The sequence below is a fragment of the Uranotaenia lowii genome, chromosome 3 (genome assembly GCF_029784155.1).
Source record: "Uranotaenia lowii strain MFRU-FL chromosome 3, ASM2978415v1, whole genome shotgun sequence".
Classification (NCBI taxonomy): Eukaryota; Metazoa; Arthropoda; class Insecta; order Diptera; family Culicidae; genus Uranotaenia; species Uranotaenia lowii.
In genome coordinates, this window is record NC_073693.1 from 345,277,154 (window position 1) to 345,295,878 (window position 18,725).

Sequence of the window (18,725 nt, forward strand, 5' to 3'; positions counted from 1 at the left end):
AATAATGACAAAAATGACAAAAATGACAAATAATGACAAAAATGACAAAAATGACAAAAATGACAAAAATGACAAAAATGACAAAAATGACAAAAATGACAAAAATGACAAAAATGACAAAAATGACAAAAATGACAAAATGACAAAAATGACAAAAATGACAAAAATGACAAAAATGACAAAAATGACAAAAATGACAAAAATGACAAAAATGACAAAAATGACAAAATGACAAAAATGACAAAAATGACAAAAATGACAAAAATGACAAAATGACAAAAATGACAAAAATGACAAAAAATGACAAAATGACAAAATATGACAAAAATGACAAAAATGACAAAAATGACAAAAATGACAAAAAAATGACAAAAATGACAAAAATGACAAAATGACAAAAATGACAAAAATGACAAAAATGACAAAAATGACAAAAATGACAAAAATATGACAAAAATGACAAAATGACAAAAATGACAAAATAACAAATGACAAAAATGACAAAAAATGACAAAAAATGACAAAAATGACAAAATGACAAAAATGACAAAAATGACAAAAATGACAAAAATGACAAAAATGACAAAAATGACAAAAATGACAAAAATGACAAAATATGACAAAAATGACAAAAATGACAAAATGACAAAAATGACAAAAATGACAAAAATGACAAAAATGACAAAATGACAAAAATGACAAAAATGACAAAATGACAAAAATGACAAAAATGACAAAAATGACAAAAATGACAAAAATGACAAAAATGACAAAAATGACAAAAATGACAAAAATGACAAAAATGACAAAAATGACAAAAATGACAAAAATGACAAAAATGACAAAAATGACAAAAATGACAAAAATGACAAAAATGACAAAAATGACAAAAATGACAAAAATGACAAAAATGACAAAAATGACAAAAATGACAAAAATGACAAAAATGACAAAAATGACAAAATGACAAAAATGACAAAAATGACAAAAATGACAAAATGACAAAAATGACAAAAAATGACAAAAATGACAAAAATGACAAAAATGACAAAAATGACAAAAATGACAAAAATGACAAAAATGACAAAAATGACAAAAATGACAAAATGACAAAAATGACAAAAATGACAAAAATGACAAAAATGACAAAAATGACAAAAATGACAAAAAATGACAAAAATGACAAAATGACAAAAATGACAAAATACAATGACAAAAATGACAAAAATGACAAAATGACAAAAATGACAAAAATGACAAAATGACAAAAATGACAAAAATGACAAAAATGACAAAAATGACAAAAATGACAAAAATGACAAAAATGACAAAAATGACAAAAATGACAAAAATGACAAAAATGACAAAAATGACAAAAATGACAAAAATGACAAAAATGACAAAAATGACAAAATGACAAACAAAAATGACAAAAATGACAAAATGACAAAAATGACAAAAATGACAAAAATGACAAAAATGACAAAAATGACAAAATGACAAAAATGACAAAAATGACAAAAATGACAAAAATGACAAAAATGACAAAATGACAAAAATGACAAAAATGACAAAAATGACAAAAATGACAAAAATGACAAAAATGACAAAAATGACAAAAATGACAAAAATGACAAAAATGACAAAAATGACAAAAATGACAAAAATGACAAAAATGACAAAAATGACAAAAATGACAAAAATGACAAAAATGACAAAAATGACAAAAATGACAAAAATGACAAAAATGACAAAAATGACAAAAATGACAAAAATGACAAAATGACAAAAATGACAAAAATGACAAAAATGACAAAAATGACAAAAATGACAAAAATGACAAAAATGACAAAATGACAAAAATGACAAAAATGACAAAAATGACAAAATGACAAAAATGACAAAAATGACAAAAATGACAAAATGAACAAAATGACAAAAATGACAAAATGACAAAAATGACAAAAATGACAAAAATGACAAAAATGACAAAAATGACAAAAATGACAAAAATGACAAAAATGACAAAAATGACAAAAATGACAAAAAATGACAAAAATGACAAAAATGACAAAAATGACAAAAATGACAAAAATACAAAATGACAAAAATGACAAAAATGACAAAAATGACAAAATGACAAAAATGACAAAATGACAAAATGACAAAAATGACAAAAATGACAAAAATGACAAAAATGACAAAATGACAAAAATGACAAAAATGACAAAAATGACAAAAATGACAAAAAGACAAAATGACAAAAATGACAAAAATGACAAAAATGACAAAAATGACAAAAATGACAAAAATGACAAAATGACAAAAATGACAAAAATGACAAAAATGACAAAAATGACAAAAATGACAAAATGACAAAATGACAAAAATGACAAAATGACAAAAATGACAAAAATAAAATGACAAAAATGACAAAAATGACAAAAATGACAAAAATGACAAAAATGACAAAAATGACAAAAATGACAAAAATGACAAAAATGACAAAAATGACAAAAATGACAAAAATGACAAAAATGACAAAAATGACAAAAATGACAAAAATGACAAAAATGACAAAAATGACAAAAATGACAAAAATGACAAAAATGACAAAAATGACAAAAATGACAAAAATGACAAAAATGACAAAAATGACAAAAATGACAAAAATGACAAAAATGACAAAAATGACAAAAATGACAAAAATGACAAAAATGACAAAAATGACAAAAATGACAAAAATGACAAAAATGACAAAAATGACAAAAATGACAAAAATGACAAAAATGACAAAAATGACAAAAATGAAAATAATGACAAAAATGACAAAAATGACAAAAATGACAAAAATGACAAAAATGACAAAAATGACAAAAATAACAAAAATAACAAAAATGACAAAAATGACAAAAATGACAAAAATGACAAAAATGACAAAAATGACAAAAATGACAAAAATGACAAAAATGACAAAAATGACAAAAATGACAAAAATGACAAAAATGACAAAAATGACAAAAATGACAAAAATGACAAAATGACAAAAATGACAAAAATGACAAAAATGACAAAAATGACAAAAAGACAAAAATGACAAAAATGACAAAAATGACAAAAATGACAAAAATGACAAAAATGACAAAAATGACAAAAATGACAAAAATGACAAAAATGACAAAAATGACAAAAATGACAAAAATGACAAAAATGACAAAAATGACAAAAATGACAAAAATGACAAAAATGACAAAAATGACAAAAATGACAAAAATGACAAAAATGACAAAAATGACGAAAATGACAAAAATGACAAAAATGACAAAAATTACAAAAATTACAAAAATTACAAAAATTACAAAAATTACAAAAATTACAAAAAATACAAAAATTACAAAAATTACAAAAATTACAAAAATGACAAAAATTACAAAAATGACAAAAATTACAAAAATTACAAAAATTACAAAAATTACAAAAATTACAAAAATTACAAAAATGACAAAAATTACAAAAATGACAAAAATGACAAAAATTACAAAAATTACAAAAATTACAAAAATTACAAAAATTACAAAAATTACAAAAATTATAAAAATTACAAAAATTACAAAAATGACAAAAATGACAAAAATGACAAAATGACAAAAATGACAAAAATGACAAAAATGACAAAAATGACAAAAATGACAAAAATGACAAAAATGACAAAAATGACAAAAATGACAAAAATGACAAAAATGACAAAAATGACAAAAATGAGAAAAATGACAAAAAGAACAAAAATGACAAAAATGACAAAAATGACAAAAATGACAAAAATGACAAAATGACAAAAATGACAAAAATGACAAAAATGACAAAAATGACAAAAATGACAAAAATGACAAAAATGACAAAAATGACAAAAATGACAAAAATGACAAAAATGACAAAAATGACAAAAATGACAAAAATGACAAAAATGACAAAAATGACAAAAATGACAAAAATGACAAAAATGACAAAAATGACAAAAATGACAAAAATGACAAAAATGACAAAAATGACAAAAATGACAAAAATGACAAAAATGACAAAAATGACAAAAATGACAAAAATGACAAAAATGACAAAAATGAAAATAATGACAAAAATGACAAAAATGACAAAAATGACAAAAATGACAAAAATGACAAAAATAACAAAAATAACAAAAATGACAAAAATGACAAAAATGACAAAAATGACAAAAATGACAAAAATGACAAAAATGACAAAAATGACAAAAATGACAAAAATGACAAAAATGACAAAATGACAAAAATGACAAAAATGACAAAAATGACAAAAATGACAAAAAGACAAAAATGACAAAAATGACAAAAATGACAAAAATGACAAAAATGACAAAAATGACAAAAATGACAAAAATGACAAAAATGACAAAAATGACAAAAATGACAAAAATGACAAAAATGACAAAAATGACAAAAATGACAAAAATGACGAAAATGACAAAAATGACAAAAATGACAAAAATTACAAAAATTACAAAAATTACAAAAATTACAAAAATTACAAAAATTACAAAAATTACAAAAATTACAAAAATTACAAAAATTACAAAAATTACAAAAATTACAAAAATTACAAAAATTACAAAAATTACAAAAATTACAAAAATTACAAAAATTACAAAAATTACAAAAATTACAAAAATTACAAAAAATACAAAAATTACAAAAATTACAAAAATTACAAAAATTACAAAAATTACAAAAATTACAAAAATGACAAAAATTACAAAAATGACAAAAATGACAAAAATTACAAAAATTACAAAAATTACAAAAATTACAAAAATTACAAAAATTACAAAAATTATAAAAATTACAAAAAATACAAAAATTACAAAAATTACAAAAATTACAAAAATTACAAAAATTACAAAAATTACAAAAATGACAAAAATTACAAAAATGACAAAAATGACAAAAATTACAAAAATTACAAAAATGACAAAAATGACAAAATGACAAAAATGACAAAAATGACAAAAATGACAAAAATGACAAAAATGACAAAAATGACAAAAATGACAAAAATGACAAAAATGACAAAAATGACAAAAATGACAAAAATGACAAAAATGACAAAAATGACAAAAATGACAAAATGACAAAAATGACAAAAATGACAAAAATGACAAAAATGACAAAAAGACAAAAATGACAAAAATGACAAAAATGACAAAAATGACAAAAATGACAAAAATGACAAAAATGACAAAAATGACAAAAATGACAAAAATGACAAAAATGACAAAAATGACAAAAATGACAAAAATGACAAAAATGACAAAAATGACAAAAATGACAAAAATGACAAAAATGACAAAAATGACAAAAATGACAAAAATGACAAAAATGACAAAAATGACAAAAATGACGAAAATGACAAAAATGACAAAAATGACAAAAATTACAAAAATTACAAAAATTACAAAAATTACAAAAATTACAAAAATTACAAAAAATACAAAAATTACAAAAATTACAAAAATTACAAAAATGACAAAAATTACAAAAATGACAAAAATTACAAAAATTACAAAAATTACAAAAATTACAAAAATTACAAAAATTACAAAAATTACAAAAATTACAAAAATGACAAAAATTACAAAAATGACAAAAATGACAAAAATTACAAAAATTACAAAAATTACAAAAATTACAAAAATTACAAAAATTACAAAAATTATAAAAATTACAAAAATTACAAAAATGACAAAAATGACAAAAATGACAAAATGACAAAAATGACAAAAATGACAAAAATGACAAAAATGACAAAAATGACAAAAATGACAAAAATGACAAAAATGACAAAAATGACAAAAATGACAAAAATGACAAAAATGACAAAAATGACAAAAATGAGAAAAATGACAAAAAGAACAAAAATGACAAAAATGACAAAAATGACAAAAATGACAAAAATGACAAAATGACAAAAATGACAAAAATGACAAAAATGACAAAAATGACAAAAATGACAAAAATGACAAAAATGACAAAAATGACAAAAATGACAAAAATGACAAAAATGACAAAAATGACAAAAATGACAAAAATGACAAAAATGACAAAAATGACAAAAATGACAAAAATGACAAAAATGACAAAAATGACAAAAATGACAAAAATGACAAAAATGACAAAAATGACAAAAATGACAAAAATGACAAAAATGACAAAAATGACAAAAATGACAAAAATGACAAAAATGACAAAAATGACAAAAATGACAAAAATGACAAAAATGAAAATAATGACAAAAATGACAAAAATGACAAAAATGACAAAAATGACAAAAATAACAAAAATAACAAAAATGACAAAAATGACAAAAATGACAAAAATGACAAAAATGACAAAAATGACAAAAATGACAAAAATGACAAAAATGACAAAAATGACAAAAATGACAAAATGACAAAAATGACAAAAATGACAAAAATGACAAAAATGACAAAAATGACAAAAAGACAAAAATGACAAAAATGACAAAAATGACAAAAATGACAAAAATGACAAAAATGACAAAAATGACAAAAATGACAAAAATGACAAAAATGACAAAAATGACAAAAATGACAAAAATGACAAAAATGACAAAAATGACAAAAATGACGAAAATGACAAAAATGACAAAAATGACAAAAATTACAAAAATTACAAAAATTACAAAAATTACAAAAATTACAAAAATTACAAAAATTACAAAAATTACAAAAATTACAAAAATTACAAAAATTACAAAAATTACAAAAATTACAAAAATTACAAAAATTACAAAAATTACAAAAATTACAAAAATTACAAAAATTACAAAAATTACAAAAATTACAAAAAATACAAAAATTACAAAAATTACAAAAATTACAAAAATTACAAAAATGACAAAAATTACAAAAATTACAAAAATTACAAAAATTACAAAAATTACAAAAATTACAAAAATTACAAAAATTACAAAAATTACAAAAATTACAAAAATTATAAAAATTATAAAAATTACAAAAATTACAAAAATTACAAAAATTACAAAAATTACAAAAATTACAAAAATTACAAAAATTACAAAAATTACAAAAATTACAAAAATTACAAAAATTACAAAAATTACAAAAATTACAAAAATTACAAAAATTACAAAAATTACAAAAATTACAAAAATTACAAAAATTACAAAAATTACAAAAATTACAAAAATTACAAAAATTACAAAAATTACAAAAATTACAAAAATTACAAAAATTACAAAAATTACAAAAATTACAAAAATTACAAAAATTACAAAAATTACAAAAATTACAAAAATTACAAAAATTACAAAAATTACAAAAATTACAAAAATTACAAAAATTACAAAAATTACAAAAATTACAAAAATTACAAAAATGACAAAAATGACAAAAATTACAAAAATTACAAAAATGACAAAAATGACAAAAATGACAAAAATGACAAAAATGACAAAAATGACAAAAATAACAAAAATGTCAAAAATGACAAATTTTCTTTAAAAGAAAACACGAGATCTCGACGTTTCGTAAAATTCGTTTTCATTTTGCGCCACATTAAAATTATGATTTTACGAATTTTCTTTTGGTCTTCATTTTTAGTTGGTTTTCAAAATTCGAAAAATTTTTCCCATATATTCCTAATCTACATTCATACATAACTAGGACGATAGTGCTCCAATTTTCAGTTCCAGTTTTAACCGAAAAGTAAACTTTGAACAAAGTTGTACCAGGCAAGTTATGAATAAGTCCGGTCCCCAAATAAAAAATGTCGTTCGCCTTTTCGATGCTAGCTAGATTGTAAAAGATTTACTTCCTTAATTTATGGATTTTCTTACCATTTCTCGTGTTGAAAGATCGGAAGGCAGCAAAAACCACTATTCTCTTGTGAGCTTATGAATCCGCTGGTTTTGGTACTTCCGGAATTCCTGACTATTTATTTTCGCTCGGGCTCCTTCCGAACCGTATCAGATTGTCGCATTTAAGTACAAGCTTCGCGCATGGTTCTCTCTATGGAAAACGGGAAGATAATAATAATAAATTCTTTCGAAAACGGACGCCCATTACTTTTTTGAACAATCATGGTTTGATTAAGGATTGTTCTGAGATTCATCATTCAGCGAACTTAACTACATTTCGAATAATTTTTCTATTTTATTACTACGGAGTGTTTGAGCGGTTTCCAAATTGAGGCCGTTTCCAACTTTTATCCACACAGCCCTCATTTAGAACTCGTTTAAAATCATAAAGAAAACAGAAGAAGCCTAGAAAAATCCCCAGTATTCCTTCCGAAAGATGTTAAATAAATAGAACCTGATCCTGAATCTCAAGTAAGGTCAGCATCCTACACGTGCTCCTCTACTCCGGATGGACCATCTTAAGTCACACCGCTGCTATGTAGGCTACTTGAATCTTCCTTTCCTTCCGGAGGACGTCATGTGGCTTCTTCGTTGTTGGGCGGAGCAAGAAAAAAATATAAATCAGCCACCGCTCCAGATACCAAGACTAGGGGGGAAGATTCCGAACGGTTTTTCAGCAAGACATTTACCAACATTATTGCTGACATCGTTTCTCAATGTTCCGCAATGTTAAAGGAAGGCTAAGTCGAGAGAAACTAAATCAGCGATTCGCTTTGTTTAAATTTGTGAAGCATCACAGCAGCTTCCTTGCTTCCGGCTCACGTTGTTCTGTCATGTGATTTGTCACATTTTCGTTTCGGAAGAGTTTTATTTCTGGCTTTGAGCTTTTCTTGAAGTTTGTATCTAGCAAAAAGAGGACTATATCAGTTCAAACTTCAATATTTGTACTGATAACAAAAAGACACAGTGGTCAGTTTGGATCAAAACTTCGAGTGACCTCTAATCTTACTGAATGGATTGTTGATTCTAAATTAAAAATTTATGTTTCCAACAATCGTGTATTTTATACGGATCAGTGGGAAATGGCGGGCTTTTAATGTTTAGCTTTTTATCTACGAAATATAAGAGGAGTTGGAAATAAGTAATGCTATGGTGTATTTTTTTATGAGTAATACATAACTGTTATCAAAAAAAATTAATTATAGAATAGATTTATTTTACCAAGGAAATCAGCCCTGAATTTAAGTACATATTGAAACTTTGAAGTTCCATTACAACCCGGATCGGAGCGAGTCTCGCAACTGTCAAAAACAAGCTTGTCAGGTAAAGGCTGTTCGATTTTTCGGATTTTGTTCGGGTTTTTCAGGACTAACTCCCCGGAGCTATAAAACATTCAAACATTGTCGGGCTTGTGATATAGCTCAGTTGGCAAGTCTGTTGTCTCCTGAGCCGATGTCCGCGAGTTCGAGCCCAAGAGTAAACATCGAACACAGTTGTACCGGATAAGTTTTTCAATAACAATCCGCCAACTGCAACGTTGATAAGGTCGCGAATGCCATAAAAATGGTAAAACGACTAAAATCGAAACAAAAAAAAAATCAAACATTGTCGAAATGTCAGAAACAAAAATCGTCGTCTGGTTTTACTGGTTGAACGAGACCAATTGGAGGTCGATTCCTGGTAGACCATTCAATCTGTATCAATCAAAGCAATCATATTTTTTTCAGTTGTTACTGCCTAAAAATTTGTTTACAAGTTTGGTACAACACTAGATTGAATTTTTTAATATAAATGTAGAACTGTGCTAAAATAAAAAAAATGTTTCAGGTAATCATTCAAAACTATCTTCGCCGGAGGGTTCCGGCGGGTTCATCCAGGGTGTCTCCTCCTAGAGACCAATCGCTTCAAATACATTCAAACGGATCGCTGGTTAGAAAACTGCGCTCACGTCGGTGGATTGATGGGCCAGACGTTGGCCAGCATGGCTTAACCAACCCGGATTCTTCAAGACAACGGGGTAGTATCAGATTTTGGTTGGATAACTGACCTATTTTGTTCTGATAATGACCAAGTTGTTTTGACAGCTCACTCGCAAAAAATCTCAACTCGTCGTCAGGAAAGTTGTATCACCAAGCAATGAATTTGTCCGAATTTGGTTTGTTACTTTGTCTGTTTTCGAACCGATTCACGGGTTAAACGTACCAAATCCTGACCGATTTTTATCCCATTTTTCGATCCAGGAAATTTGAACAGTCTTCTGTTCAGCTCACCAGTAAACGTTAAATCATCAAATATTTCCTATCCTCTCTTAAGCTCGGTTTACAGCTCTTGTGAACTCGAACGCGAACGTGAACGTGAACTCAACACAGTGAAAAAATATTCCGCAGTGAAATGTCAATACGGTCGAATCTTCAAAATTAGCAACAGGTTTGTTCAATGACAGATAGAAAATGGTTTCGATCAGTAAATCACAGATCATCAAACCAATGTTCGATACTAGTCGAACCCATCTGTATACCTCCCATCCACTCTACTCACCATACTTCCCGGTATATTTTTCTGAACAAGCTCAAGAAAAAAATCGCCATCTCTGAAAAATTGCCACATTATAGAGAAAACTCTACACGATCATTATTATTTATCCATTTATGGTAATAGAATAACCCTTTTCTGGTTTTTGCTCCAAAACTATCAATATGATTATTTATAAGAATTTTTCTTTGCAGCATCTCAATCATGTTGGTAGTTCTCTAGTATTATCCCCCCCATGGAGATTTTTTCCAAGTAAAATTTTCGAAGTAGTAAAGAGAAACTACTTGATCTCAAAAGGTGTTAAATAAGTGAAACATTTTATTTTACGACAATACGAAAGAGTGTGCCGTTCACGAATTAAATCTAATTTTTAAATTGTACATTTCGATTTGCAATTCAATCAACCTTTTGCATTGAAACTCTCAACTTGACATACAAAAACCCTACCTCGTCTTTAGAATGGGTTTGTATTCAAAAATTTAATCATTAACAAGTTGGAAGCCATATTCCATGACTCATGATGGTCATCAGATTTAGCAAATGAAAAACTATTACCTTGTATACTCTACTTTACAACTAAAACTTTGATTTACAAAAAATGTGCTGATATGAAATATTCTTCAAGAAACCATTTTTAGTTTCAATTATATTTTGTGTTTCTTGTTCTTCTAAATGCTTAACATCACATTCAAAAACGTTTAAATAAATTACACGAGGCCACAAAATTGACTTCCTTCGAAGGGAAATGAAGTTAAAAGCTAATTTTGACTAACTTGGGTGCCCTGGATCTAAATACGCAATTTCAATGCCAGCTTTTGTTTTTTGAATAATTGCAAATATTTTAAAAAATCTTTCAAGAAATTTTTACATTTATTTGAAAAAAATTCAAACAAAAATCAAGATTTAATAATAAAGGTTTAAATCAATTTTTAACTTTCTTCAAGACTTTAAGAAATTTTCAGTTCTACGAAAAAGTCATAAAGGTTTTCAATTTGTAAACTTTTTCCCATTTTTAATGAAGTTTTTAACCAAATTGAATTAAAATTAAGTTTTTAAAGCAAAAATCGTTTTGCAGGTTTGAACAAATTTTGTTAAATGAATTAATTTTTTTTAAACTTGTGTTTCCCAATTTTTATAAACTGTAGAATTTAAGTTTTTTAAGATGCATCATCATTCATCATGCATCATCGTCCTTTGAATATATTCCTTTATTGAATTAAATGCGCGTTTTAAACAAATTAAGAATCAGATTTTTTTTTTCTGTTACCGTAGATTTGTTACTTCATCAGTTATCAATGATTGATTTCACTCAAAACTGATACATTTAAAGCGTATAAACTCTATATCACGCAAGGTAATTGGCAAAAATTGACAAAAGATTCGAGATCAGGACGCTTTAATCTACCAAATTAATCATTCAATCATAAGCACCAAAATGCTGATCCTTCAAGTTATCAATTTTTTTTTAAATTTTTTTAATGGTATAACGAGTTTATAAAAAAAATACCTTCTAAACTGTTGAAACACTAATCTTTTTAATCTCCGATTTGTTTATTTTCAAAAAAAATTACCAAATTTTAAATTTAAATTTCATAAAATATTTTTCATAAGTTTGTCTTTATTATTCAAATATGATTTTTTGGTTTATAAAAACATAATCTTCTGCTTTTGGAACTAAAATTTTTAATATGAAAAACATAGTTTCTACCTTCTTTCCTTTTCAGGGCCCAATATTGCAATTGATTGCGACAAATTATTCCGATCTTGAAATTTTAAACTTTGAAACCTTCGATTAAAATATTATTAAAGTTTCTTTAATTTTCATAATTTTAGTAAAGAAAAGGGTTTTATTTTTGACTTTGATAACTGACAGTCTTATAATAAAATTAAATATTTCTTCTTTTTATCAAATAAGGCCGGAACAAATTTCAAATCCTTCTTTTGTCACTCGGAGTTGGAACATCGCGAGGTGGGGGCAATAAAAAATAATGCGAAAAACAAATAAATTGGAATTAATTGCACGGAAGCTTGAACGCAAAAAAAATTGCATACTATATCGTTGCACGAAACTTGTAAATCAAGTAATTTTTTACCGAATAATTGAATCAAATCAAGAAAACAAAAGGTGAAATAACATCCATCTTCTTAAATTTGTTTTTGGTCTTTTAATCTTTCAGATATTGGAATTTTTAATCGAAATTTACATAAATTATTTCAAACTTTATTTATTTCCCCCTTCGGGTTTTTTGAATTTTCGAAGGGGGGGAGGGGGGGGGGGGGGGTTACAAAAGAAGAAATTGATATTTGTTTCAGCCTAAAGTTCAATTATCAACTATTGAATAAATTTTCCTAGGTACAAAATGTTCTGATTCCTAATCGAAAATTCACATTTCTAATCTTAATAATGTTTTCCACAATTCAAGATACTACAGTGGTCTAGCATGCATAGAACTTATTTTCAAGCAAATTTCTAGTTCAGAATAAGGAACATTATTTTTAATTACTTATCAATGACTTACCGAAAATAGTATTGATTTGAAACATTTATTCTGAATTGGTTTAAAAAATTTGATTTATTATACTAGTAAAATTTATTATTTTTTGAGTTTGTGTTCTAATTAAAAGTAAGAAATTGGTTTGAAAATCAATTACTTTATTTCTTGTGTATTTTTTGTATTATTATTATATTTGGCTAAATTTAAATTTTGAAAACCCCCCCTTTGGACGGGACCCTCGCACGGGCCTGCTATTTATGCACTACCAATTTCTAAGTCGGTAGTAGCGGGAGAACTACGTTGAATGTTTCTGTTTTAGCTACACCTTCGTATAACTCCTCACTTTCCAACTACTAATTCGAATCATTTCTTGCAATTTTACCACAAAAATTTCGAATTTTGGCTGTATTGACAAACACTTCATGTTCAAACTTCAAATTCTGAAATTGTCTGGAAGAAATGACAAAAGTCTGGAAGTTTGGAAACCTCAAAAAATTTCTAGCGGTAGGCCAAAAAGCCTGGAAGATCCAAATAAAATCTGGAAGGTTGACAACACTGGTAACACAGATTAAACCAACTAGCATTTGAAAGCTCTATTATGGTTTCAAATGCAGCTAGTTTAATAACTGTTTTACAATTGTCATGAAAACTGCTTAGATTCTCGATTCAACCATTTGTTTTCAGGTGGTTCTGAAAATGCTAAGAATGCATTTACTAAATATAGTTTTTAAGTGGCATAGAAAGAGTTCTGTGGGAAATAAAAACTGTTCCGTAGTACGTTGTATGCGAACGAACTCGACTGTAAATACATTTATTATTAAATGATGATAATGTAAACAATCTCTTATGAACTTACAAATAAGTTTCGCCGTTTACCCTAAGCTCTAGCTCTGGCAACCCTAAACCGTCGGATATCACCGGCTATTTGAAGCTAATGGACGAAAATCATATTTATCTTCGGGTAAATAAAAAGTACACTTGCGTACTTACGCTTTTTCTTTCCTACCGCTCTAATTGAGCTCAACCCGGTACACCTAACCGGAACAACCGAACGGTCACTCAAACTATCAAAGGAAATACAATATTTTAGTGGCAAATTGCGCAGTAAGGAATTTCTATCACCTAACCTCTTCCGACTCACTAAACCGCGAGCACAAAAATCACGCGCAACTGGCCAAATAGCTTCCACCTACTATAAAAAATACATTAAAAGATGATCAAATAACTAATGATCAAATACATACTGTTTTCGCTAAAAACAATTCACTACAAACTAACTAACTGCCAGGTCAAGAAAAAACGTGTCGCAGTTTCGATCAATTTTCTAACAATGACAATTCTTTTTCGGCGCCAACGCGTTGACGTTTGTCCGATCCCGTACCAAGGTTGCCAGTTCTACTAACACCCCAACCCGTAACGTCGTAGTCAATCGACTTTACTCTCCTCCTGCACGTCCAACAGAGCAACCTTTACCGCTGGTCTTTGAAGAGTAGATCCGTCGCAAGTCTCCACGTCGACCTTGTGAACTTGTTCGTCTCGTCCTGGATAAGTCCTCACCACCTTACCTCGGAGCCATCCGTTGCGCACGGACTCGTCTACGATGACCACTAGATCGCCGACCTTCAGCGGCCGCGTTTCCGCGAACCATTTCGTCCTGCAGGCTATAGTAGGTAGGTAAGCTTGCACCCAGCGCTTCCAAAACTGGTTTGTTAAGTGTTGAATAACCTTCCAGTTTGGTCGAAGAGGTGTAACATCGTCGATTGGTACCCTTGGTGGTTTGCTGTCCTCGCCGGAACTTAGCCAAAGGAAATGATTTGGAGTCAGCACTTCTTCCTTGGGATCCTCCAGCGGCACGAACGTCAGCGGATGGGAGTTGACTATCAATTCTGCTTCCGAGAGCAATGTTCGCAGTCCTTCATCGTCTAGCCTTTGATGGTGCGAGAGAGTCTTGAATGCCTTCTCCGAACTGGCTCTCATCCGGGGAATGTAGTAACGTAGCTTGATCTCGTTCAGTACCGTCTGGGAATTGGCATGACCGTACCTTTGGTAAAATCGCAGCATCAAAGAAGTGATTACATCATGATTTTTTGGTACTATCTCAGGATTTCGAACTTCGAACGAATAATGAGCCGCTAGGTGATCGATTCTGCTCGCCTTCCGGAGAACACCGGACTCATCGATCATCGATGATAGCTTCGCTAGGACACTTCCCTTGCCGATACGCTTCCACCGCTTCGGTGAAGGCTCAGAACTGCTTCTAAACGCTTGAATTTCTCCTGCAAACACCTGTCGCTGTACAGCCCGCCAAATGGCTGTTTCCGCCGACACACAATCATCACGATTCAGACCACCACAGGACTCACTAGATTCCACAGGATCCCGTTTGAAGCGCTTAAAGCGGTGCACAAAATGATGCAGGTTAGCAATTCTGTTGGGTAGACCACCACACCGCGAGCAATTTTCCATGTTGACTACAAAATTATCTCCAGTAGTCACCCCAACCCGTTTCAGAACGTGTTTGGAGTGCGACTGCCAACTAGGTATCTCAAAACCAACTGATCGGTTGACCAGACTCACTTCCAAAGCCAGTTTCGTTGCCTCTTCAATGGCACAGCTCGCAAGGAAATCGTCAAAATATGTGTTGTCAACAATTGCTTCAGCAGCTTCCGGATAACGATCTTTATGTTCCTGGGCGTTTCCATTCTTAGCAAACTGTGCTGAACACGGGGAGCACGTTGCCCCGAACGTTGCGACGTCCATGTACACGTCGAGCGCAGCTTCTGAATTCTCCTGATACAAATATCGTTGTGCGTTTCTATCTGCCGAACGAATAATCAACTGGAACAAAAGCTGGGAGCTCAGAAAGATTCCTCCATACGTAGCCGCAGCATCCCAGAATACACGCACCTTTGTTAACTTGCTCGGATGTCGCACTGCGCTGATTGGCAGGTGCCAAATCTTTCCGTCGTCACTGTTGCGGAGCTCGTCTGACGTTGCTTTGTGAACGTACCCCTTGTGTAGATAATCGTTGATTTGTTTGTCAATATTAGTTTTCAGTTCGGGATCTTTCAGCAAGCGCCTTTCAAAACAACCGTGTCGACGTACTGCCTTGGTAAAGTTGTTCGGAAAAACCGGCTCATCGCTTTTCCAAAACAATCCATTTTGGAACTTTCCGGATGGTATACGAACTGTCGTCTTTTCGAGTAATCTTCTGGCCCGTCGATCTTCATCGGATTCGGGTGGTATCAATCCGGATATCGCCAGGTTTTCGAATTCAAGATACTGCTGGACCGGTTCATGGAGCTCGCGGCTATTGGAGCTCTCGCAGACATGAATGAAAGCACTACCTATCGTTTCAGGTGCTCTTCTTCCACCGAATATTGCCCATCCGAGGCGAAATTTAGCAGCAATAGGTTCTCCTCCGGATCTTTCCCTCTTCTTCAAAGCTAAGTTGAGCTGGGCATTGTCGACACCGATAAGAATTCGTGGCACGGCCGTCCGGTAGCTGCTGATGGGAAGTCCACACAGATGGGGGAATTGCTTCGAGAGACTCTCATAATCCAGGCTCTGCTTCGGTAATTCCAAGCTCTCAACGGTTCTTACGTTCGCCAGCTGATGGATGCGATTGTTCGAAGCACCTGAGATACCTATCTCGACCTTACGAGAGTTACTCTCACTTCTCGTGACGTTACTAGTCCACTGCAAGCAAAGCGGAATTCTTTCGCCCACCAAGCCCAGTTCGTCGATAAGTTCGTCTTCGACCAGCGTCAGGTCGGATCCGTCGTCCAGAAAAGCAAATGTGGACACCGACTTCCCGTTCGCGTGAAGAGTCACCGGAAGTATTTTGAAGAATGTGGTGCCTTGCTGGTGTTGATGATGGGCAGTTACCGATACAGAAGATTCCGATCCTTGACTCTTGAGAGTCGAACAACTTCCTGGATGTAGCAGTTTATGGTGGGGCTCAGGGCATCCATTGATCCCGCAAGGCTGCTTGTTTCGGCAAGGCCACCTTCCATGCGGCGCCAGACAACGCCTACACATTCCCGTTTCGCTGATGAACCTCAGCTTCTTTTCGAGCGGCAACGTTTCGAACTGCTTACAAGTTCGGACTCTGTGCGTTGTACTTTTGCACATCAGGCACGGCTTTAGCTCCGGAGTAACTTTCGAAGCCGGTGGTCCAGGCGCTGAGGACACGGAGGCGGAATGTGCGTTCAAATAAACTGGCTTCTCCTTTCTCACAACACCTTTTGTGGCTTTTTCATTCAGACCAACATCCGACGTCAATTTCACCTTGCATGCCGCTGTTCGATAAGCCGACACAAACGCACAGAAATCGCCAAGCGATGGTTCCGGAAGAGCTGCTAACTTCATACCCCATTGTAGCTGCAAGTCGGGTGGAAGCTTAGCAACAAGCTCTGCCAGCAATAGTGGATTGTCCAAATGGGTGTTCAGTTTCGCTGACTGCATGTACGTCACCATGTTGCGTACCTCTCTGCCGAACGTCACAAGCGTCTCCAATTTCGTCACAGACGGCTGAGCGGTTTTCCGGATCTTGGATAGCAGACAGTATACAATTTGGTCTGGCCTTCCACACTCGGCTCGTAGGATGTCGATAATTTCCGGGATTGCATCCGGCAGCGTTAGAATATTCTGAACCTTTTCGCGAGCGCTACCAACAAGACTTTTCTGTAGCCTAGCAAGGTTCTCGTCGGGTTGTATGCCACACATGGCCGTTGTCGATTCAAATGCACTCAAGAACATGGGCCACTCGAGTGGGTCCCCGGAAAACTTGGGGAGGTCTCTAGAGACAACTTGACGCGCCGCCAGTTGCTGTGGCGTAATCATGCGACCTGTAGCATGAGGAAATCCTTTACCCAAATCTGCTGACACTGTTGGTGGAACTGTAGGCGGGTGCTGCTCGGATGCTTGCCAAGCACACGGCTGTACATTCAAACCAAAGTTCGGATGCCTGACTGGGTTGTTGATAAAGACTCCTCCCTGAGGGTGCGCAAACTGATAATCAGCACCAGATGACGGCATGTCAGGAATATTTGGAAAATACATCGTCCCGTAGGGGTTATTCATCACTGGAAATCCAGGGAACTGCGACGAGCTCGGCGGTGGCAATGTTAGCGGATTCACTGGTACAGGTGGAACTGGATTCTGAGCCACTGGCGGAAAACGTGGATTCGAATCAAGATAATTGCTCCTTGGGCCCGGTGCTATAGCTGGGGGAGGATTTCTTACTGGAATCTCTGCTTGTTTTGGCGCAGTGCTTGGTTGAATCTGTTGACCTGATTGAATTATTGCTTGCATTCTTTGCCGCTCCTCTCGGTGGTGGATAGCGGGATGTGGGTTCGCACTTGGAGCCACTGTCTCGGGTTTCTGCTGGACTGGGGTAGAAGTATGCACAAATCCGCATTGTTGTTCTTCCCAACCGGCAATACTTCGATGACTTTTTCCTCCTACGCTACGATCACATCCTTCATTGAGCTCTTCTAAAGCTATTTCTGCTTCCAGCTGCTGTTTTCTAGCAAGAAACTCGCGATCCCGTTCCGCTTTTTGATCCTCCAAATCCTTTTGCTCTTTCAGGTGCTTCAAACGAAGATGAGCAATAGCATTGACTGAGACGACTGATCCGGCATTCGAATTAGACGACGATTGAAGTCTTCCGAAATTTCGATCGTCCTGTCTCCCACTAATTGGACCGGTGGTATTATCATCACGATCGACCGCGCGAGCAGAAGCAAATGTTGTGCGTGCTTCGGG

At 31.8% G+C, this 18,725-nt stretch overlaps 2 protein-coding genes across 3 annotated transcripts in view; both read right to left on the reverse strand.

The window, feature by feature from the left end:
• Positions 1-18,725, reverse strand: part of LOC129753917 (opsin-3-like) — a 112,930-nt gene that overhangs the window by 79,640 nt on the left and 14,565 nt on the right. The window lies entirely within an intron of this gene.
• Positions 13,713-18,273, reverse strand: LOC129756403 (uncharacterized). Of its 2 annotated transcripts, none has more exons than XM_055753264.1 (2): positions 14,201-18,273; positions 13,713-14,148 (listed from the first exon to the last, which is right to left on the reverse strand). In XM_055753264.1, exon 1 carries the CDS (start codon positions 18,270-18,272, stop codon positions 14,382-14,384), a length of 3,891 nt encoding a protein of 1,296 aa, XP_055609239.1. In that variant the 5' UTR covers position 18,273; the 3' UTR covers positions 13,713-14,148; positions 14,201-14,381. The 2 variants fall into 2 exon arrangements, with proteins under 2 accessions (XP_055609239.1, XP_055609238.1); XM_055753263.1 differs by having other exon boundaries at positions 13,713-13,887; positions 13,947-18,273.

Bases quoted from the DNA above. Each gene is read 5' to 3' on its own strand.
- LOC129756403 (XM_055753264.1), bottom strand. From the start codon at position 18,272: ATGCAAGCAATAATTCAATCAGGTCAACAGATTCAACCAAGCACTGCG.